This window comes from Lithobates pipiens, unplaced genomic scaffold (assembly GCF_037356315.1).
Source record: "Lithobates pipiens isolate NorthernLeopardFrog02 unplaced genomic scaffold, aLitPip1_a1.2 Scaffold_23, whole genome shotgun sequence".
In the NCBI taxonomy this organism is placed as follows: Eukaryota; Metazoa; Chordata; class Amphibia; order Anura; family Ranidae; genus Lithobates; species Lithobates pipiens.
The window spans coordinates 67043071-67067556 of NW_027507785.1; the positions used below are offsets into that span (position 1 = coordinate 67043071).

General features: G+C 46.1%; 1 protein-coding gene across 4 annotated transcripts in view; it reads right to left on the reverse strand.

Moving 5' to 3' along the window:
• Positions 1 to 23969, reverse strand: part of MTMR14 (myotubularin related protein 14) — a 100561-nt gene extending 76592 nt beyond the window's left edge. For 2 of the 4 annotated variants that reach the window (XM_077451802.1, XM_077451799.1), the window contains exons 1-2: positions 23644 to 23968; positions 12142 to 12290 (exon numbers count right to left, since the gene is read on the reverse strand). In XM_077451802.1, coding sequence (XP_077307928.1) covers positions 12142 to 12290; positions 23644 to 23733 — 239 coding nt within the window. In that variant the 5' untranslated portion in view covers positions 23734 to 23968. Of the gene's footprint in view, positions 1 to 12141; positions 12291 to 23643 lie in introns of all 4 variants that reach the window. The other 2 variants (XM_077451801.1, XM_077451800.1) reach the window with 2 other exon arrangements.
• Positions 23970 to 24486: the final 517 nt, after the last annotated feature.

Below are 24486 nucleotides of genomic sequence, written 5' to 3' on the forward strand. Positions count from 1 at the left end.
CTCCTCGCGCTGTCAGCGCGAGGAGGAATAATAGCCGATTACCGGCTCCGTTATATCACATGATCAGCTGTCATTGGCTGACAGCTGATCACGTGATAAGGGGTCGGGATCGACCCCTTGCTCGGATCGGTGATCAGGCGAGTCTCATAGATTTTTGCACTGGGACTCTGCTTTTGATTTCCTTTTTTATTTTATTTTTTTACTTTTTCACACGTTTTACAAACGTTTGTTTGTTTGTAAACCGCTGCACTCATTTTAATGCATATTCACGTGGAGTTTTTGTATTTGCCGCGCGTGCCCCTCATGGACGGGACGACGTCTATTGACGTCGTCCCGGCAAAGGAGATCCGCGCTGTAGCCCTCATTCGGCTATAGTGTGGGTCTCAGCTGGTTAAAGGTTTTGAAAGCAATACTAGCCTACTGGAGTGTTATGACCTATTGAGGAAGATTCACTAAAACCGGTGCAGCTGTGCATAGAAACCAATCCGCTTCCAACTTCAGCTTGTTCAGTTAAGCTTTGATAATAAGCGCAGGTTCATACCGTCAGCAGGAATGAAATCGTGCGACTTCAGCTGAACCCCCTTTGAACCTCACCGCCTTGAAATCGTGCGAGTACAGCTGAACTCAATTTAATATCCGAATGTCAGTACCGACTTCGGGGGGCAAATTCATCTGTGCGGGTTGCTGCACATGTCTATGGAAATTGCACCCCGAAGTCTCCAAAAGTAGTACAGAAATTACTTTTGTGAACCAGTGAGGTGCCGCAACAATTCAGACGGTGCCATTGCCGCATGTCGAATCGCATTCCAAATCAATCCAATGTCAACCTAGGTTAAAAGTTAGAAGCCGATTGGTTACTATGCAGAGCTGCACCAGATTCTCTGTGCACCAGTTTTAGTAAATCTCCCCCATTATATTGTACGCGGTCTTCTTGCCGTAAAAACGGCCATCTTGCTTGCGTCTCAGAGTTGATCATCTCAAATAGGCAATTAATGTCCTCATAAGTTTAAATTGGCCACTGACCACTCTGCTTTCCAAGTGGTAAAATGGGCGCAAGCCGTAATTCTGGACCACAACCATTTCAGAGCATCTCCACAGAGGGAATAAAAAATACTAGCCCATCTGGCACTCACTGGATAACCAATTCCCATTTGTTAAGAATGTTTTTTGTTTTATTACTTTCATGGCGGTCAGCAGTCAGTCTCTCTGCTGGCTTTTTAAAGTGGTTGTAAACCCTTACAACCAACTTTGACCTACAGGTAAGCCTAGATTAAGGCTTACCTGTAGGTCCAAGAAATATCTCCTAAACCTACACGGTTTAGGACTTATTTGCCGAAAGACAGGCACCGCTGTACACAGGCGCACTGAGCGCACCGCGGTCAACGGCAATATGCCGCGAGTGGCGGCTCCCGTGCAGGAGTGACGTCGCCGAATGACAGCGGTGGAGCGGCGAGACCCACCGAGAAGATGGATGCTCCGAACTACAGGGGACATCGGTGACTTCGCTGACTCCTGTGTCAGGTAAGTGACACATAATGGATTACTATGTGATGCATAGTAGTCCATTATGCTTTACCTTTGCAGGGAATCAGGGTTTACTTCCTCTTTAACTGCTTGCCTATAGGGCACTTTTACCCCCTTCCTGCCCAGGCCAATTTTCAGCTTTCAGCGCTGTCGCACAACACTGTACCCATATGACATTTTTATCAAACAAATAGAGCCCTCTTTTGGCGGTATTGAATCACCAACGAATTTTTTATTTTTTTGCTAAACAAATAAAGTCTGAAATTAAAGCAGAGTTCCACTCAGATTTTTCACTCCTCACCATGCAGTACTAAATGTGCATCCTTAAAACGAATTGTCAATTTTTTGTATGTTCACGGCTCTCTTCTCCTGCAGTCAGTGTGAGGAAAGGCGTGCCGATAACCGGCTTCTGTTCACATCCATGGGCAGCTGTGAATGGACACAGCTGATCACATGGTAAAGAGCAGCTGATTGGCTCTTTATCTCAATCTGTAGGTAAAGATTGCGGTAAAGAGCTGATTGGACACAGCGGATCACATGGTAAAGAGCAGCTGATTGGCTCTTTATCTCAATCTGCAAGCAGCAGTGTCACTACAAATCACAGAGATCGTCGCCAGGCACAATCATGAGATGCTGTCATAGGACTAGCCGGCCACGCTGTAGCCCTCATTCGGCTATAGTGCTGTCAACAAGTGGTTAAAGTAGAACTATAGGCAAACCCCCCCCCCCGCCCCCCTTTTGAATAGAGTAGGGGAGTGATAACCCCTCAGTGCTTTTTCCCAGCTCTGTCCCATTGAGATTTACCTTCACTTGCTGTCCAATAGCCAAAACAGAAAGTGAAAAAAATAATCCCTTGTGGGCCCCCCCAGGTCACCAGAACTAGAGTTCACATTGGACAATTTCCCCTCTATTACAGTTTTTTCTTTCCACTTTTGAGAACAGTAAACAGGACAAATAAAAAAAAATAAAAAAAAAAATAAAAAAAAGGGGTTAGTGTCCCTACTGGGGGGCATAGAACGCAGAAGAAAAAAAAAAAATAATAATAAAAAAGGGAGGGAACATTTCTGAAGCTGAAGTGGTTAAAGTAGGCCTATCAGTATAAAAGTCCTTGCTTGTTCCTGCACCTCTGAAGGTAGATAAGCCGGGCCCAACAGCTGTATCCAGGGAAGGGAAATGCCCATAGAGTCATAGAGTCTTCCACTTCCTCCTCCTCCCCCAAGTGGCCTATAAGCCAATCTTGTATACAGGGGGTGCAAGTCTGATGAAGGAGCCATCCCCCACATGCTCCGAAACACGTTCCTGCCCGACTCACCTCCTTTCTTCCCCTCCCTGGATACAGCTGGTGGCCTTCTCCCTTTGGGGGCACGGGACTGAGCAAGTTTAACTATGGATCTTCTAAGTATTTTTAACTATTGTTCTTAATAAAACACTTGTGAATTCTGCACTTAGAAGCGCCTTCTGTTTCCATTTCCGATTTCCGTTTCCATTTCTTCTCCTCGCTCTGAAGCGCTTCTGCAATTGACATTCCTAATACTATCCGTTGCTACTGATTGGAAGTTTGCTGTTGGTACAGAGGGAATAACCCACAGAAGTGCCCTCATTCCTTTCTGGTAGCACAAGTGCTTCTGCTTAAAGTGGTTATAAAGCCCTAATGTTTTTTTACCTTAAAGTAGAACTATGGGCAACATTTTCATTTTGGGTAAAGCAAGGGTGATAATCCCTGTCCGATTTTTTTTATTTTTTAGCCATCTGTGTTCCATTGCGGAGATTTCCCCTTACTTCCTGTCCCCATAGCCAAACAGGAAGTGAGAGGAAAGTTGAGGGAGATTCTTGGGGACCCCCATGTCACCTGAACTAGTGCCCCCATTGAAAGATTGCCCCTTTATTACTTTTCTGGGGAAAACCCAACATTTGGGATTCCCTTTAGCTTTCACCATCAATGATAATGGTAAACAGGGCAAATAGAGGAGGATGAATCCCCAACGGGGGGCTGTCATTTGCTGCCCAACAACCACTGGCTTGTCACCTGATACAGGAAAGAAAAAATAAATCAATTGGAAAACTAATCTAAAAGGTCTACTAAGAGCACCTTTAGGCATTGCTCTCAAATGCTGCTTTTTGCATTTAAATGCAGCTCAAAGGAGCTGCTGCAATCAAAGAAATGCAAAGCAGGGCCGACATGGCTGCAGAATGATCATCCACACTACAGCACTGAAGATACATCATAACCTGCTGACCTGCGTTTAATGTGCATTTCATAAGCACATCAAATGCCTGCTACAAAAAGCCCTTACCCTTGTAGAGCCATAAAGCGATCAGATCCGAGCTAAACAGACACTGCTCTTCTGATGGATGATGAGAATCATTTTGCTAGAGGGCCTGCTGGGATTAGGTATTGTATGTCCCCAGAGTGAAAGTCATGTGTGTTTGTTAAGCTATAAGCAGCTACTTCAGTGTTTACAGCAAACTTTCATGATCTATGAATCACCTGCTTAAACCACAAAAAAAAAAAAAAAAATTTGTTTTTTATATATATATATATATATATATATATATATATATATATATATATATATATATATATATATATATATATATATATATATATATATATATAAAAACAGTCTATAAAGCATATAAAAAAAATTCACACATTGGGGGTTATTTACTAAAAAGGAAAATCCACTTTGCACTGAAAGTGCACTTGGAAGTGAAGTCGCTGTAGATCCGAGGGGGACATGCAAAGAAAATAAAAAACAGCATTTTAGCTTGCACATGATTGGATGATAATGTCAGCAGAGCTTCCCCTCACTTCAGATCTACCCCTTAGATTTAGAGCAACTGCACTTCCAAGTGCACTTGCAGTGCAAAGTGGATTTGCCTTTTCGCAAATAACCCCCCAATGTGTTCATCTCGCCGTGTGACAATTCAAATGGTGTTCAAACCTTCCTGCAACCTTGTGCAGGTGTTGGCGACCTGCAAAGGGCCTCCGTTCAAGTCAATGGAAGTGAAATTGAGGCTCCATGCACATTAGTGGTTTTTTTTTTAAGCTCCTAGAAGCTAAATAGTGTTCATGCACACTACATTAGGCTATTCATGTTTTTTTAGCTACAGCGTCTAGAAGCAGAATTTTTTTTAAAAAAGTTTGTCATTTCTTGGAGCGTTTTTCCAGCAGAAACACTAATGGCATTTGAACTTTAAAAAAAAAAAAAAAAAAAAAAAAAAATGCTAATAAAACACTAACACTCCTACAAAAAGATTTTAACCGCGTTTTTTTTTGCAGAAAAAAAATAAATAAAATAAAAAGTGTGCATAGAGCCTGAAAGTAAAGAGTGAACGTCATACTTCCTCGTTTGAATCTCGGCCAATACACTATCTGCATGTTCTCCTCCCACACTCCAAAGACATACCGCTAGGTTTGTCATCTCCAGTATGTATGACCAGCTTGAAGTGGATGTAAACTTGACATAAAAATAAAGCATATCCTTCTATAACCACTTGGCCTGGTCATGAAATCGTTAATACAGGTGATTAGTGCTAAAATGTACTAATGATACTGCCTGGGAAAGGGCTAAACAGCTAGGATGATTAAAGGTTTAAATGTGTGCACTATGAGGTGGTTTTATCAAGGGATGTGCGGAATTTTTCCTCAAGGAAGCAAAATCCACCACATCCTTGCTGACAGGACGGAGCTCTGCACTGGATAGTTCAGATTGGGCATTTAAACTGAACTCTTTCACATAAGATTTTTTCAAAATGTATTTTCTCTTGCACATGATTGGGTATTCAAAGTACACGCAGGTTTACCTTATGTACCAATATTCACTTTGCCAAGGGAACAGCCTTTACCCCTTGAGTAGATCAATCCCAATGTTGACCTAGGTTCAAGTTTTCCCTAAAGCGTTTGATCATGGAGGGACAAAGTCCATGGTGTGACCGAGTTTTTTTTTCACCTAACCTTTCACATTAGTATTTCTATCTTTAGCTCTCATTTGCCATGAAGAAAAATAAATAAATAAAAACACACACACACACGAATACAACGAACTATACTCGACTACTTGGTCTTTTGCTGCCGTCACTTTTCTAGGTTTCTAAACGCAGTGAGGAGGGAGCAGGGTGGGTGGCTGAGCCGCACTGTGTGACTATGGATGCACACAGCCCAGCTCGAGAGTGCATGGCTTGCTGAGGGGGGCACTTGTAAAAAGGACTGGACAGTGCCAGTGGGGGATTGCAGAAGAGGCAGTAAGAGACCATTCTGTGCAATACCTTATCAGCCAAGTATAACATTTTTTTTTTAGGGCCGTTACTGATTAAAATTTTCGTGTTCGATTAATCTACTAATTTCAATTAATTATACTGCACATACAGAGCCAACTACTTTCAGCTGATCTCCTTGTATTGTATCTCTGCATTAGTCAGTGGTAAATGTGGTATACACTCTATACAATCACCCGACACTAGTTTCCACAATCCATGACTTAACTTCACAGTTCACACAAATACGTTTTAAATTCAAACTGTAGCCCTGACCCAAGTAATTTTTATTTTTCACAGTAGCGCGACAATCCCTCCACCTCAGTCTAACTAATCACCCTCACCTTATGGCATGGACCCCTGTGCAAACAGGTGGTCATGCATGCGGGTATCAAAAGGGTTAACACGGAGCATTAAACTTCTCTCACGTCTCCTTAGATCTCAGCAAGGACCCCAGGTCATGGGTAGAAAGAAAAGATCGAAGTGCTTGCCGCTTAAAGCGGAGGTCCACCCTAAAATGGACCTCCGCTCATCGGAATCCCCCCCCCCCTCCGGCGCCACAATTGGCACCTTTCAGGGGGGAGGGGGGTGCAGTTACCTGGATAATCCAGGTAACTGCACCCACTTCCGGGATAGCTGTCTGCGGAAAGGGGCGTACATTACGCCCCTTTCCGCAACTGCCCGCCCCTTTGCGCAAGTGCCCCGCTGCCTGCTGGGAAACACACAGTTCCCAGAGGCAGCGGGGACCGTCTGGATTGCGCCGCGCGGCTCGCGCATGCGCAGTAGGGAACCGGGAAATGAAGCCGAAAGGCTCCATTTCCTGATTCCCATACCCAAGATGGCGGCGGCAGGACCCGACAGACGACCTAGCGATCGGCTTCGGGTGCCGACATCGCGGGCGCGCTGGACAGGTAAGTGTCACTATTTAAAAGTCAGCAGCTGCAGTATTTGTAGCTGCTGGCTTTTAAAAAAAAAAAAAAAAAAAAAAAAAAAAACGCGGAGTCCCGGTGGACTCCCGCTTTAAGTATAAGATTTCATTTTTGTGTTCAAACACAAACTACTCACATCACGATGATAAAAACACAGCATGTAAAGCCGACAATCATGTTAGTGCCGTAGGGCAGCAGCGGGTGACGTCATGCGTAGCTCCTCCCCCGTATGCGTTACGTTCAATTAGAACTTCAACATCACCGGACTCCTCCCCCCTTCCCTTCGTTAGCAGATGGAGGCACTTGGGGAAGGTTGGAGGAGGAGTCCAGTGATGTCACCAGATCTCTGACGGAACTCCCTGAAGATCTGGAAGCCGGCGGAGAGGTGACTACAGAGCAAAAGAATTTTGATCGATCAAAAAAATGAATCGATTAATCGAGGAATTAATCTTTAAATTTCCACACCCCTAATTTTTTTTCCCCATTAAAGTAAAGCAAAGCAAAAACTTTTACAATCACTTAAAGAATAGTTAAGCCCAACATTTCATCTTCCCGATATGTGCCTGCTGCACCATGTACTTGTATGAAAAAGTATCCTGTTCTCTCTATATTGCTCCCTTTGTATGAAGCCCCCGGTGTTCCTGCCAGTCCCTCTGCTTTCCTAAGAAAAACAAAAACAAAGAAGACACTACGCATGCAAGGTCAGTTTTTATGGCTGCTCTGGTAACAGCCTGCTCTCCTCCACTGATCAGACTTGTCCTGACCCCACCCAAAAACATTCACAGGGAAGATCAGTGTGCTGCTGTTTCTCCTCCCCCAGCTCATGCAGAACAGAGGGAATGTGACTGCAATTTTTATATCTATACACAAATGTTTTGCCTTTCATTTCTATCTTATTGGATGAATGGGTTGTCTTACAAAGGTTAAAGGTTGACCACACACACACACACACACACACACTTCTTTAATATAATTACTGTTCATGTTATTTTAAGGCCTTTTGAGTTCTGGCAACATTGGGGTTGATTTACTAAAAATCTGTGCAAAATCTGGTGCAGCCGTGCATGGCAGCCAATCTAGCTTCACCTTGTTCAATTAAAAGCTTGACAAAAAAAAAAAAAAAACTGGAAGTCAATTGCCTTCTATGCGAAGAGTTTGCACTCTAGTTTTAGTAAATCAATCCCACTGTCTGCAATTCAATAGGATAAAAAAAAAAAAAATACACACACGTTCGTATCAGAAAACACATCTCCCATTGTATGTGCAGACAATATTAACAAAAATTAATCAAATCAAAAACAGTTTGCAACATAAATCTCCTTCCCAAAATTTGGTTTCATCTACCAAACAATATACTAAATGAGAGCCAATATAATGAAATATAAAATGAAATATTGTGAAGGAGATTAATGTTACACATCAATTTTATTTTATTTTTTATTTTGCCTTTTGTCTTAATGCAAAAGATGTGATCTTGTAAGAATTGGAGCATATGATTAGTAGCTCAGCTTGTAATGTTTTTATTGTTTTTTTCAAGGTGCAATTTTTTAGTCGTTGAAGATTTGCAGCTAGAGAAGAATAGCTGAAAAGCATGGAAAAAAAAAATCATTTACAGTATATCAGGTGTCCGTTTATTAAGCTGTGGAAAATAACCGCTGCCGAGTTCTCAGAGGAGATCGTTGTCTGAGCGCACGTTTATAAAGCGGTGCACATTGTGTCTTCTTTTGCAGAGTGATGCGATCTACAAACGCTTCAAACAGTGGAGAATGCCGCCTGCTGTAATCTCATGGGGCATAGTGAGATTACAGTACCAGAAAAATCTGTGAAACACTGGTGTCCGTTTATTTAGCTGATATTTAAGCTATTTATTGATTCAACAGGTCTGGCAGTAATCAGACCTGAGCGTGGAAAGTGAATTAACTCAGCTTTCCAAAAAAAATTGTGGTTAATCACAGTTCATTCATGATTCAGCATGGGAGGGCGCAGGTACTTTCGCATAGGGCCGGGCAGATTTGAACAGCTTTTTTCCCTTAATAAATAAAATTTAAAAACTGCATCTTGGATTTACTCAGGTTGAATTTGTGTAATATTAAAATGTGTTTGATGATCTGAATCATTTAAGTGTGAGAAATATAAAAAAAATTCAGGAAAGGGGCAAATAGTTTTTCACACAACTGTCACATTTTCGTAAATATTTTATTCTTTGTCGTTTCTTCAGTGTTGTCACATGAAAAGATACTTTGCTACAATGTAAAGTAGTGAGTGTACAGCTTGTATAACAGTGTAAATTTGCTGTCCCCTCAAAATAACTCAACACACAGCCATTAATGTCTAAACCACTGGCAACAAAAGTGAGTACACCCCTAAGTGAAAATGTCCAAATTGGGCCCAAAGTGTCAATATTTTGTGTGGCCACCATTATTTTCCAGCACTGCCTTAACCCTTTTGGGCATGGAGATCACCAGAGCTTCACAGGTTGTCACTGGAGTCCTCTTCCCCTCCTCCATGAGGACATCACGAAGTTGGAGGATGTTAGAGACCTTGTGCTTCTCCACCTTCCGGATGCCCCACAGATTCTCAATAAGATTTAGCTCTGGAGACATGCTTGGCCAGTCCATCACCTTTATCCTCAGCTTCTTTAGCAAGGCAGTGGTCATCTTGGAGGTGTGTTTGGGGTCATTATGTTGGAATACTGCCCTGCGGCCCAGTCTCTGAAGGGAGGGGATCATGCTCTGCTTCAGTATGTCACAGTACATGTTGGCATTCATGGTTCCCTCAATGAACTGTAGCTCCCCAGTGCCGGCAGCACTCATGCAGCCCCAGATCATGACACTCCCACCACCATGCTTGACTGTAGGAAAGACACACTTGTCTTTGGACTCCTCATCTGGTTGCCACCACACACGCTTGTCACCATCTGAACCAAATAAGTTTCTTTGTCTCATGAGAACATGGTTCCAGTAATCCATGTCCTTAGTCTGCTTGTCTTCAGCAAACTGTTTGTGGGCTTTCTTGTGCATCATCTTTAGAAGAGGCTTCCTTCTGGGACAACAGCCATGCAGACCAATTTGATGCAGTGTGCGGCGTATGGTCTGAGCACTGACAGGCTGACCCCCCCACCCTATCAACCTCTGCAGCAATGCTGGCAGCACTCTATTTCCCAAAGAGAACCTCTGGATATGACGCTGAGCACCTGAACTCAACTTCTTTGGTCAACCATGGCGAGGCCTGTTCTGAGTGGAACCTGTCCTGGTAAACTTCTGTATGGTCTTGGCCACCGTGTTGCAGCTCAGTTTCAGGGTCTTGGCAATATTCTTATAGCCTGGGCCATCTTTATGCAGAGCAACAATTCTTTTTTGCCAGATCCTCAGACAGTTCTTTGCCATGAGGTGCCATGTTGAACTTCCAGTGACCAGTATGAGAGAGTGAGAGCGATAACACCAAATTTAACACACCTGCTCCCCATTCACACCTGAGACCATGTAACACTAACGAGTCACATGACACTGGGGTGGGAAAATATATAATTGGGCCCAATTTGGACATTTTCACTTAGGGGTGTACTCACTTTTGTTGCCAGCGGTTTAGACATTAATGGCTGTGTGTTGAGTTATTTTGAGCGGACGGCAAATTTACACTGTTATACAAGCTGTACACTCACTACTTTACATTGTAGCAAAGTGTCATTTCTTCAGTGTTGTCACATGAAAAGATAGAATAAAATATTTACAAATATGTGAGGGGTGTACTCACTTTGTGAGATACTGTATATAGTAGATACTGTATATACACACCTATGCAGGGCTGGTGCAAGAATTTTTGACACCCTAGGCGAAAAATAATTTGGCCACCCCCCTCTTAGCTTCACCCCTGACCCCACCCCCTTTGCCCTGCCCATGTATACCCCACCTTTTTAAAGAAGCGCCCATCAAACGCAGACCACTAACACCCATCAATGCAGCCTGCCAGTGATAATCAATGAATGTTTGCTTGCTTCTATTCATTCAGGAGTTAGGAAGCAGACACAGTCCTCCACCACCTGTTCACCTCTGACACTGTGGGAACGGAATGGCTGCCTGCTGATGCTGAGACTTAGTTGCTTGCTGCAGAGAGAAGAGAGTAGGAACACCAGTGGCTGGGCGCCCTAGGCGGCTGCCTAGTTTGCCTAGTGGTAGCACCAGCCCTGCACCTATGTATGTGCAGGGGAACTTTAACTTATTTTAATATGAGATGGAAAGTCCTCTCCGAGAAGAGGATACACATATACAGTGTCTTGAAAAGTATTCATACCCCTTGAAAACTTTCCACATTTTGTCATGTAATTTAATCTCAGTTTAATTACAGCTGTTGTGAAGCCCTCAGGGGTTTGTTAGAGAACCTTAGTGAACAAACAGCATCATAAAGGCCAAGGAACACACCATACAGGCCAGGGATCAGTTGTGGAGAAGTTTAAAGCAGGGTTAGGTTTTAAAAATATATCCCAAGCATATGCAAAGTGTTTGGAGGGAAGCTTCAGTATGACAAAGATGTTTTTATTACAAATTATGTGAGCGGACTGCAGTTCCTCTTTAACCACTTGCCTACTGGGCACTTTCATCCCCTTCTTGCCCAGGAAATTTTTCAGCACGGTCATGCCACATTGTACCCAAACAAATTTTTTATCATTTTCTTCACACAAATAGAGCTTTCTTTTGGTGGCATTTAATCACTGCTGTGTTTTTTTTAGTGAAATATAAGACCAAAACTGTTGAAAAAAATAAGTTTAGTTAGTTTCTGTCAGTAAATTTTGTAACCAAGTAATTTTTCTCCTTCACTGATGTACACTGATGAGGGAGCACTGAAAGGCTGAACTGGTGGGCACTGATGAGGCGGCACTTATGGGCACTGATTAGATGGCACGGATGAGGAGGCACCAATATGCCGCACTTATTGGCATGGCTAGGCATTGATCGACAGCAGTGATGGGCGGCACTGATAGCCAGCACCAACTGGCACCGCTAATGGGAACTGATAGGTGGCACCGATTGCTGGCACAGTTGGCACTATATTGTAATCAGGGCACAAGTGTAGATGTCTCTCCTCGCTACACTCTGTCAGAGTGAGACGAGGCGCGCCAATTACCGTTATCTCCACGTTTCCATATGACCGGCTGTGATTGGACACAGCCAATCACATGGATAAAGAGCCACAGACGTGGCTCTTTACAGCGATTGGGGTCGCGTTGTGTACTAGCAATACGCCGCCATCTCCCCGCGCGAGAACGGCGGTTCTGGGACGCCGTCCCAGAATGAGAGCCGCCCCTCCCCGCCGTTATTTGAAGGTGGGCGGGCGGCAACTAGTTAAACTAACATACTATATTTGTAAGCCTGCAAGCTCAATTGGTCGGCTTTCTGAATCTGTCAAACTGAAAACGTAAAGTTGGCTCACATACATGTTTTTGTCCTCCTCTGTGCTTTCATACTCCAGGAAGACAATCTGCCGGGGGTAGTGGCTGCTTAGCTCGCCGTTGGGGTTCTGGATGATGCTGTAGGAATAGTCTTTACCGAAAAACTCCAGACATCGCCTCTCAATTCTCTCCACCTAGAATAATAATAATAATAATAATAATAAATCATAATAATAATAATAAATCATAATAATAATATAAAAACGGGAAAAAAAAGAACACACATGCACACAGAAAATCCAATACAGCCCGCCTCATTTCCTGGCTGGACGAGCCATCATCAGCCAAACCTTTTCTTCCCCAGTCTGACTGAACCCTGACCCATCCCTTCGATTTAGTGGATTTCATTTCTTTCAGTTGTTGAGGCTCAGCATTACATGCGGGCGTTGCCTGGGGTGGTCTAATACACCCTGCTTAGGAACAACCACTCCTGCAAGGTGACATCTACACAGCAAAGAATTTTTATATTTCCATAACTCCTCCCTGAAGCCAACCCACTGCACAGTGAGGGCTCCTGGAGGTGAATACTGAGGCCGGGTGCTGGGATGTTTTCAGGAAGCCATGTACAGCACCCTGCTGGCTCCTCCCACCATCAACTGCCTGCATTGCATAGAGAAGCACAGAGATCCCGTGATCTCTCCTCCTAAAAGTATGTGAAGAAACCACAGAGGTTTTGTTTAAATTGGCATTTTCTTTGGCATGTAGAGGGAGGACAGGGGAACCAGGGAAGGCATAATACAAGCAGAATAAATGTCCTGCACTTCTGGGTAGGGGGTGCAAATTCATGCCGCTGGCGGCTCGCTCCTGCTTCGATTACACACAGCGGGAGCTGATCACCCGGCATCGGACTCGATATCCACTGGTGCCCACCGATCAACCACAGACAGAACAGCAATCTGCCCATGTAAACAAGACAGATTGCTGTTCTGTTGGAGGAGGGGGGGGGGGGGGGGGGTTTGTCACCGAAAAGGGCAAAAATTCCATCTCTTCTCCTAGTAAAAGCACGTCACGCAGTTTAGCAAAACACTGGCTAGGCACACATTTAACCCCCTTGATGTTAACCCCTTCCCAGCCAGTGTCATTAGTACAGTGACAGTGCACATTTTTAGCATTCATCATTGTATTAGTGTCACTGGTTCCCAAAAAGTGTCAGAATGTCCGCTGCAATATCACAGTCCCCGCTATAAGGCGCTGATCGCCCCCATTACTAGTATAGAAATATCCCAGTTTGTAGACGCTATAACTTTTGCGCAAACCAATCAATATACACATATCGGGAATTTTTACAACCAAAATAATATAGCAGAATACAGATTGGCTTAAATGTTTATTGGATATGTTTTATATCTCTCTCTCTCTCTCTCTCTCTCTCTCTCTCAAAAAAAAACACAGAGATAATCAAAGTACCACCAAAAGAAAGCTCTATCTGTAGGGAAAAAAAATGACAAATTGTATTTGGGTACAGTGTCATATTACCAGGCATTTGCCATTTAAACGAACGCAGTGCGTATTGCAAAAAGACTAAGTTACACTTACCGGTGACGGTATTTCTAAGAGCCTTTCAGGACAACCCCGGAGAGTAGCTCCACCTTGCAATCAGGAAACACATGCCCGCTTTAAAAACACCTCCTCTTCCTCCATGGCTTCAGTTATTGTGGCCTTCCGACGCTGGAAAACAAAGCACAGAAAGCACAACACCATGGTAGAACTTAATACATTTACTAAGCATAACCTAGGGAGGGAAGTAACGGTTGTCCTGAAAGGCTCTTAGAAATACCGTCACCGGTAAGTCTAACTTAGTCTTTCTCAAATCGCCTTTCAGGACAACCCCGGAGAGGATAACCGAGAAACTTACCCTAGGGCGGGACTACTGCCTGCAGAACCTTCCTGCCGAAGGCCTGATCTGCTGCAGACAGTAGATCTAACCGGTAGTGCCGGAGAAATGTCGAATAACTGGACCAAGTGGCAGCCTTGCAGATTTGTTCAGGCGTTGCACCGGCCCTTTCAGCCCAGGAAACTGCCGTGGATCTAGTAGAGTGGGCAGCAATACCTGAGGGAGGTATTTCTCCTTTTGCTTTATAGGCTTCCGTTATAGCCAACTTAAGCCATCTACCCAGCGTACTTTTAGAAGCTTTCTCCCCCTTGCGTGATCCAGAAAATATCACAAAGAGGGCGTTTGATTTTCTAAATTCCTTAGTAACTTTCAGAAACTGTAAAAGACATCTTCTCACATCCAATGTGTGAAAAACTTCCTCTCCTGCATTTGCTGGGGTTGCAGAAAATGTAGGTAACACTATTTTCTGTGATCGATGGAAAGTTGAAGATACTTTCGGTAGGAATGCTGGATCCGTCCTCAGTACCACCCTGTCCTGATAAATTTTAAGGAAGGGTTCTGTAATAGCTAGAGCTTGTAGCTCGCTGACTCTCCTGGCCGAGGTGATGGCCACCAAAAAGATTGTTTTTAAAACCACCTTCTGTAAAGAAGCTTCCTGTAAGGGTTCAAACGGTGCTCCCGAGAGACCCTGTAAAACTGTAGACAAATCCCAACTGGGAAAGTCTTTAAGGGCTACTGGTCTATTTCGAGCAAGAGCCCTAAAAAATCTAGAAATTAAAGTTTCTTTAGATAAAGTCTTTTCAAAGAAAACTGATAAGGCGGCCACCTGAGTCTTCAGGGTACTGGCTGCGAGACCCTTCTCCATTCCTTCATGGAGAAACTCCAAGACGGACACCGTGCTCTTGACCTTGAGTTCTCTAGAACTGCACCAGGAGTTGAACTTTTTCCAGACCTTCATGTAAATTGCCTGTGTAACTGCCTTCCTACTGGACAGCAGAGTCTTTACTACTTTATCTGAGAGACCTTTGGCTTTTAATAGGTCCTCCTCAGAAACCAGGCGGTTAGCTGCAGGAGTTCCACCTCTGGATGACTTACTGTCCCCTGGGATAACAGATCTTTTCTGAGTGGTAACCTCCATGGGGGCTTCGAGGCTAGGTTTCGAAGACCCGCGAACCAAGGCCTTTTTGGCCAAAAAGGAGTGACTAGTATTAAGTCTGTCCTTTCTTCCCTGAATTTCCTCAGTACTAGTGGAATTAGAGGAAAGGGGGGAAAGGCATAGCACAGCTGGTAATGCCAGGGGTGAGCGAATGCATCCAACCCTATTGCTGCATCTCCTCGGTGAAGAGAAAAGAACCTGTCCACCTTTGAGTTCTGCTGGCTGGCAAAAAGGTCTACCTGTGGAACCCCCCAGGCCTCGGAGATCATCAGGAACACTTCCTGATTCAGACTCCATTCTGCCTCTAGTAATTTGCACCTGCTTAGGAGGTCCGCAAACAAATTCTGAGAGCCCTTCAGATGCACTGCCGATAGTGAGGCTGTGTTCTGTTCTGCCCAGGCTAACAACAGATTGGCCAGCTCCATCAAGCTCCTGCTTCTGGTTCCCCCTTGCTTCATAATGTAGGTAACCGCTGTTGTGTTGTCTGACAACACCTGGACATGGTGGCCTTTCAAACTCTGCTGAAATGCCACTAAACCCAGAAAGATCGCCTTCAACTCCCTCCAGTTGGATGATCTTTGAGCTTCCTGTTTGGACCAGACCCCCTGAGATGTCTGACCATCCAGATGGGCTCCCCAGCCCCAGGCACTTGCGTCTGTAGTAAGGCGCTTGTCCACAGGAAAGGTCCACACCAGGCCCCTTGAGAGGTTTGCCTGGTCTCTCCACCACCAAAGAGCCCTTTTCGTCTTTGACGAAATTTTTAGCTGTTTTTCCAAAGGATCTTGATGGGACCAGCTTGACAAAACCTCCCTCTGAAGGGGTCTGGAATGGAACCTGGCCCACTGAACAGCCGGGATTGCTGCCGTAAGCAGGCCCAGAACTGCCATAGCCATCCTGACTGAGACTGTCTGGTTGCTCTGTATCCGCTGTACAGCTAGCTGTAACTTTTCCTGTTTTTCCAACGGTAGAAAAACTTTCTGGAGAATCGAATTTAAGGTATACCCCAGAAATGTCATTTCCTGTGAGGGGGTCAGGATTGACTTCTCTAGGTTTAGAAGCCATCCCAGGCCCTCGAGGTGAGACTGGGCCCTCTGGAGATTGACTAGGACCTGCTCCCTGGAGTCTGCAAAAAACAAAAGGTCGTCCAGATAAGGAACGACTGGAATCCCCTTCAATTTCAGGGGTTCCAAGGCCTCTGCCATAATCTTCGTAAAGACCCTGGGAGAGGATGAGAGTCCGAACGGCAGAGCCCTAAATTGGAGGTGCCATACCGAACTCCCCACCTTCAATGCCAGGCGCAGGAACTGCTGCGATGCCTGATGAATTGGTATATGAAGGTAGGCATCCCTTAGGTCCAGGGATGCCATGAAGCATTCTGGGGTCAACAGCTTTGTGATGGAGAAAATTGTATCCATCCTGAAATGTTTGTACCGAATGAACCTGTTCAGGAATTTCAGATTCAGGATTAGACGGTACTTCCCTGAGGGTTTTTTCACCAGAAAAATATGTGAATAAAAACCCCCGCCCTGCTGGTTTACTGGGACTTGAATCAGAACCTCTTGCTGTATCAGCTCCTGTAACAACAGCTTCATTGCAGAGGCCTTCTCCTGATCCCTTGGCAATGTTGTCACATAAAACCTGCTTGGGGGTAGTTCTGAAAACTCCAACCTGTACCCCTGATCGACAACGCTCTTCACGAACAGATTTGGAGACAGCCTGTCCCATTGTTCGCGAAAAGCTGACAGTCTCCCCCCCCCACTGGGGAGATATTGTCACTTGTTCTTAGGGGACTGCTCTGGGGGAGATCTAAAGAGGACTCCACCCCTGCCTTTGCCCTTCTGTGAACCCCATCTGCTCTTGTGCTCCTGGTCTTTTTTATGGGACTGCTGAAAAGCACGAAAATTCTTTTTAGCAATCTGCTTTTTCTTAAAGGGGTTCTGCACTCATAATACAACATTTGCCCATTCTGTTGCCTCTAGTTAATATATCTCATAATGCCACCTGTTTTTTTTTTTTGATTCACCTACCTTTTGTAATCTTCAGTAGTTTATTTTAAACCCCTGCGGCGATGGGCGGTCTCTTGCGGGGATCAGCGTAATTTCCTGTTGAAGCCCGCACTGTCTCCTGGGATCTCGTTCGTGTAATCCCAGGAGACATTGCGGCTAATGCACCCGACATCTCGCGAGATTTCGGGTGCTACAGCCGACATCTCGCGAGATTTCGGGTGCTACAGCCGACATCTCGCGAGATTTCGGTAATTACAGCCGAGATCTCGCGAGATCTCGGCTGTAATTACCAAAATCACGCGAGATGTCGGCTGTAGCACCCGAAATCTCGCGAGATGTCGGGTGCATTAGCCGCAATGTCTCCTGGGATTACACGAACGAGATCCCAGGAGACAGTGCGGGCTTCAACAGGAAATTACGCTGATCCCCGCAAGAGACCGCCCATCGCCGCAGGGGTTTAAAATAAACTACTGAAGATTACAAAAGGTAGGTGAATCCAAAAAAAAAAAACAGGTGGCATTATGAGATATATTAACTAGAGGCAACAGAATGGGCAAATGTTGTATTATGAGTGCAGAACCCCTTTAACTGGAAAAGCCTTCTTTTTATCGGCTGTTCTATCCAGCACAGACTCTAAATCGGGACCAAAGAGCAAGTCACCCGAGAAGGGAAGACCACACAGCTTGACCTTAGAAGCAGTGTCCCCAGACCATGTTTTCAGCCAAACTGCTCTCCTGGCTGAATTTACAAGAGCCGAAGACCTAGCGGCCAGTTTAACCGATTCTGCTGATGCATCCGCCATGTATTTGACTGCATTCAGGATCAGTGGAAAGGACTCTAAGAGATCCTTGCGGGGTGTCCCCGCCTCAATATGGCTCTTCAGCTTCTCTACCCAACATTCCAGATTCCTGGCCACCACCGTAGCTGCCATTGCTGGTTTTAGACTGACTGACGCGGCATCCCAAGCTTTTTTAAGGATGGAGTCAGCTTTTTTGTCCATTGGGTCTTTAAGGATCCCCATATCCTCAAAGGCTAGATCCGTTCGTCTGGATACCTGTGAGAAAGCTGCATCGACTCTGGGTTTTTTGTTCCAAACCTCTGAGTCCTTATCTTCGAAGGGAAACCTTCTCTTGAGAGCTTTAGAGAAGAAAGGGGCTTTTTCTGGGTCCTTCCACTCTTTTCTCACTGAATCTGAGAGGACCCTGTGGACAGGAAAAACTCGCCGTTTTGTTTCGTCCAACCCCTGGTACATTTTATCATGAACTGACAGTTGTACTTTTTCTTCTTGAATTTCTAGAGTAGTGTAGATTGCTTTTAAAATATCATCTACTTCCTCTAGTGATAGCTTGAATTTGGAGCCCCTGCTATCTTCTTCCTCTTCCTCCTCCTCAGAATCCCTGAAGGAGATGAGAGTACTACCCCCTTCGTCTCCAGACTCTTCAGTTTCCACCTGTCTGGATGACGACGCCCTGGGGCTGGGCGGTAAGTTCTGAGGCTCGGTCTGTGCGGGAGGGTTTTGTATCAGGATGGACCTGACTGAACTCAAGGAGTTTGTCAGCTCTTTAACCGAAGAAAACAAATCCTTATATTGTTGAGATGTTTCCTCTTCCATCAATTCTCTGATACAATTTCTGCACATTGCCTTCTGCCATGAATCTCTGAGGGGGGTTTTGCAAGAAGGACATTTTCTCTGACCTGGTCTAGCTTTTCCTAGTGATTTTTCCTGAAACGACATACAGGTTTAACTCACTAAAAGCTCTCAACAACCAGTTGTTTAACACCAAGCCAGTGCAGAGACCCACCACCAAACAGACCACTAGTGAGACCCCAGAACTAGGCTGCAAAAGGTCAGAGCGAAGTCCACCTCAGACCTGCAGCGACAGGCCCCCAAGAGGGGGGAACAAAACAAAGACATAACCCACAGTAAAGCAGAGGGTGCCAGTGCACCTTACGTACCTGGGCTGGACCGGTGCTGGGGGCGCCTGTCTCCGCCATAGCTGGCTTGCACTCTTCCATCGCTTGAGTGAGGCAGCTATTTTACAAACAGCTCTCATTTTAAATTTTCCCGGCCGCCGCGTCATCAAGGCCGGCCGGAAGCGGAAGCACGCGGTCACCTGACCCGCCCCATGACCCCTGCGTTCCAGGCGCTGAACCACGGCGCCACGCCCCCTCAGAGCGCCCGCGCGTCACCGTAAACGACGCCGTCGCCGCCCGGGACCCGGCGCCGAAAACGGAGCCACGCCGCTGACCTGCAGCGGCCTCCGCCAGCAACAGAGCCCTCCCTGTGCTAACAAGCGGACACCGGGCACCCGACGCCGGCACTCCGAGGGTCCTTACTCCCGTGAGATGGCGGGACCAGGAGCTCCAGGAGTCCTCTCCCCGTGGAGATGCTGCTGGGGGTCAAAGAGAAACAACCTGCAACAAAAGGTAAGCCTTACTCCCCTGCAGAGAGTGTAGCTCTCCCTGGTTCAGGCACATGCTTCCTCCAAGGAGGAAACACAATAACTGAAGCCATGGAGGAAGAGGAGGTGTTTTTAAAGCGGGCATGTGTTTCCTGATTGCAAGGTGGAGCTACTCTCCGGGGTTGTCCTGAAAGGTGATTTGAGAAAATGGCCTGGTCAGGAAAGGGGGGTAAATCTTCCAGCGGTCAAGAATATGTAAACCCAACATTTCCTGATGTGTGCCTGCTGTACCATGTACTTTTATAATAAAATATCCTGTTCTCCTTATATTGCTGAAATCCCTGGTGTTCCTTCCAGTCCATCTGCTTTCCTATTAAAAACTGACCACACTAAGCGATAGAACACACCACGGTCAGTTTTTTGGCTTTGCCTGCTCTCCTCCAATGACCTGGCTTTCGTGGACACATCCCCCCTGCCCAGCCATTTACTAGGAAGGCCAGTGTGTTGCTGTTTCTTCTCCCCCAGCACCCTGAGCTCCTTCTGCAGCTGAGAACAGAGGAAATGTGATCACAAAAAAATAAATAAAAAACACATATATACAAACACATATACATATATATATACACACACACACACACACACACTTTAAATCCCAACACCAGCCAGAACTGTTCATTTCCAGTTCTGCTGACCACACAAGAAGCAAAGTGAAAATGTCCCCATTGGGGACACAAACCATCATAAAGCTGACTGTGGCCCCAATTTCTGTTCAGTCCCATTGAAAAGGTAAAAAAAAAAAAAAGTGTGGCTAGAGTTCCTCTTTAATCCTCAAATGACTGGTTTCCTGAAACACAATTGCTGGAGACCAGTTCTATGGAAAGGACCAAAACATGAACTGCGCGTATGACTGGCCCGTCTGCAATGAATGATTTTAGGAAAGAATTCTCAAAAGAGCGACATTTACACAACAGAAAGGAGAAGAAAATCGCTTTCACTTCTCTGACCGATCACCCAAAGAGCTTCAGGAAACACGCATCCACGCCTGCCTGATCAAGCAGGTCAAAGTCTATTCTGCTTATATTTTACCTTCCCAGTACCCCGCCAATGACATGTTAAATAAAACCCATTTTCTTAATATTCCTTATGTTGGGTCCAGTGACATCACTGAGTCTCTGTGCTTCTCAATGCAATGTGGGCAGATCAAGGCTAGCGAGAGGGGCTGGGAGGATGCTGTACATCGCTTCATCACAGCCCCCTCCTGCCTCAATACTCCTCTCTAAAGCCCTCAGTCCTAGTATATCGCCTTTAATAACAGGACCTGCCAGGAGATAATGCTGGGATATGTAGTTCCCCAGTATATTCCCTGTAATAACAGGACCTGCGAGGAGGCCATGCTGGGATATGTAGTTCTCCAGTATATTCCCTGTAATAACAGGACCTGTGAGGAGGCCATGCTGAGATATGTAGTACCCCAGTATATCCCCTCTAACAACAGGACCCGTCAGGAAGCCTTTCTGAGATATGTAGTCCCCCAATTATAACAGATCTATAAGGAGGCCATGCTGTGATATGTAGTCCTCCCAGTATATCTCCTGTAATAACAGGACCTGCGAGGAGGCCATGCTGGGCTATGTAGTCCCCTAGTAACAGATCTATCAGGAGGCCATGCTGGGATATGTAGTCCCCCAGTATATCCCCTGTAATAACAGATCAGGAGGCCATGCTGGGATATGTAGTCCCCCAGTATATCCCCTGTAATAACAGATCAGGAGGCCATGCTGGGATATGTAGTCCCCCAGTATATCCCCTGTAATAACAGATCCGTCAGGAGACCATGCTGAGATTTTTGGGCGTTTTACCTCCCAGGTCACACCGATCGAGACGTTGGAATCATGCTACTTCACTTGAAGTAGTACGATTTCAATGAAGCATTTCAGTGCTACTTCAGGTGCGACTTGGAAGACATCAGTGCAACTTCAAGTACAGAAGTCTATGCAAGTCGCACCTGAACGTGCAAAAAAATAGTGAAGGAACTACTTTTGAAATCAGTGCGACTCTGGAGTGCGACTTGTCATGCGATCTGGAACCATCACATTGTATGACAAATCGCAGTGGTGTGGCCGGGGCCCCAACTGCGGTCATGAATGCAGTCTTGGCAGCGGCTGCTCTCCTCTACATGCACACATAGGTCCGATTCACACTGAGGCAGCACGACTTACAGCACGACTGCCTCAGGCGACCTGGACGCGACCATTGCGGCAACTTGCAAAACGACTTCTGTATAGAAGTCAATGCAAGTCATCTCAAGTTGCCCCAAAAGTCGTACAGGAACCTTTTTCTAAGTCGGAGCGACTTGAGTCGCTCCGATTAGAACGGTTCCATTGCACAGAACGGGACGCGACTTGTCAGGCGACTAAGTCCCCCCTGTGAGAACCGGCTCATACAGACATGAATGAGGCTACTCAGCCTCAGGCGAGTGCTGATCCATGCGTTCAGATACTGGGACCGCTCTTGTTCGGTTCATTCACCAACACTGGAGAGTGCAGGATCCGCTACAGCTCTGCATAGAAACCAATCCGCTTCCAGTATTTTATTGTTTATTTTTTGTCAAAGCTTTATTGAACAAACTGTAATTAGAAGCGGATTGGTCTCTATGCAGAGCTGCACCAGATTTTACCCTCTCCAGTTTTAGTAAATCCCCCCCTCCCCCCCCATAGTGTCCGCAGCGGCTGCTCTCCTCTATATGCAGACTGGAGAATTTGGATAGAACTGACAAATCTTTTATTCCAGCGGTCTGATTCTCTAAGTGCTTGTTTAGTACTTTTAGCCAAGGAGTTTTATTTCAACAGGTTTGTCATTATTTATTCCATCAGACAATTCATCTTTTTACTGCCATTTAGCCCTTGTTCTGTATTCTCCCCGTCCAATCACAGCACGTTCCTTATTATTCCCCCCCGGGGCCCATCAGTCAGAATTCTGTGGTTTGGGCTCTTTGGTTTTTGTCGTAACTGGATTCGTGTTTTTACCCGATTTCAGGAAAAAATTCCTTTTATTTCAGCAGACTGAGCTCTGACTGTGTTTAATAATAAATTGTTCAGTTTTTATGCCACTTTTATTTCCATCACAATTAAAATAATCTTGGCCTTTTGGTCCAACACCTCATCTTTCTAAATATTTATGGTCTATGCCTGTCCCCCCCAATAATAGGAGCCGTCAGGGGGGGGTCATGCTGGGAGTTGTAGTCCCCCTCTAATAACGGGACCTGTCAGGGGGTCATGCTGGGAGTTGTAGTCCCCCTGTAATAACGGGAGCTGTCAGGGGGTCATGCTGGGAGTTGTAGTCCCCCTCTAATAACGGGACCTGTCAGGGGGGGGTCATGCTGGGAGTTGTAGTCCCCCTCTAATAACGGGACCTGTCAGGGGGTCATGCTGGGAGTTGTAGTCCCCCTGTAATAACGGGACCTGTCAGGGGGTCATGCTGGGAGTTGTAGTCCCCCTGTAATAACGGGAGCTGTCAGGGGGTCATGCTGGGAGTTGTAGTCCCCCTGTAATAACGGGAGCTGTCAGGGGGTCATGCTGGGAGTTGTAGTCCCCCTGTAATAACGGGAGCTGTCAGGGGGTCATGCTGGGAGTTGTAGTCCCCCTGTAATAACGGGAGCAATCAGGGGGGTCATGCTGGTAGTTGTAGTCCCCCTGTAATAACGGGAGCTGTCAGGGGGTCATGCTGGGAGTTGTAGTCCCCCTGTAATAACGGGAGCTGTCAGGGGGGTCATGCTGGGAGCTGTAGTTCCCCTGCAATAATAGGACCTGTCGGGGTCATGCTGGGAGTTGTAGTTCCGCTGTAATAATAGGACCTGTCGGGGTCATGCTGGGAGTTGTAGTCCCCCTGTAATAATAGGAGCTGTCAGGGGGTCATGCTGGGAGTTGTAGTCCACTGGGCAGTGCAGTTCTCAGCAGTGGCCGGCAGGCGGACATGTGGCTCGGCGGGCGGAGGGGGGCGCTGTTGCGGAGCTCCTCCTCACACACGGCCCGTCTCTCCGGCGTCTCCATGACAACCTCCGCTCTGCGCTCCCGGTACCGAGCCCCTCACCTTCACTCCGGCGTCCTTAGCCCGGAACTGGGCCCGGGAGAACTCCTCCAGCAGCTCCCCCAGGGCATTCTGCCGGCCGGGCTCCTCCATAGCGGTCACTGGCTGCGGCCCTGCCCCAACACCGGAGCACCGGTAGCCGCCCGACAGCACATCCGTAGCACCCCTCCGACGCTTCCTTATGACGCCTCTGACACCTGTCACCCGCGGGCCGCAATGACGTCACGGGGGCGACTTGGCGGCCATGTTGGTTGGGGAAGAGAAGTACCCCGCGATGTGATATAAATAATTAGGATATGATATGAGGATGAGGTGGAGGGGGTGCGGGATCGGAGGCGGCTGGAGGAGTAAGAATAGGAAACGTGCTTCTCCCTAACATCATAATACAGCTTGTAATTCTACATCTGACCGCTGCGAGGCGCTAGAGAGCACGATCAGCTATTGTTTACATAGAAGGGACACCGCTGTAGCCCCGAATTAGGCCAGCTCGGCTGGTGGCAGTAGAGAGCACAGTCTGCGTTGGTTTATACAGCTGTAGTTCCATCTAATGCTGGCTGGTGACAGTAGAGAGCATAGCCTGCGTTGGTTTATACAGCTGTAGTTCCATCTACTGCTGGCTGGTGGCAGTAGAGAGCACAGTCTGCGTTGGTTTATACAGCTGTAGTTCCATCTACGGCTGGCTGGTGGCAGTAGAGAGCACATTCTATCCCTAAATACTGCCAAGACTGCTAGTTTGCTGTGTTCCAAGCCAAATTGGACTATTTGTAAAATAAATGTATATTTCCCATATCTATATTATGCTGAGGCAGCACTTTACAGTGTACACAGACCATGCAGATCAGTCCC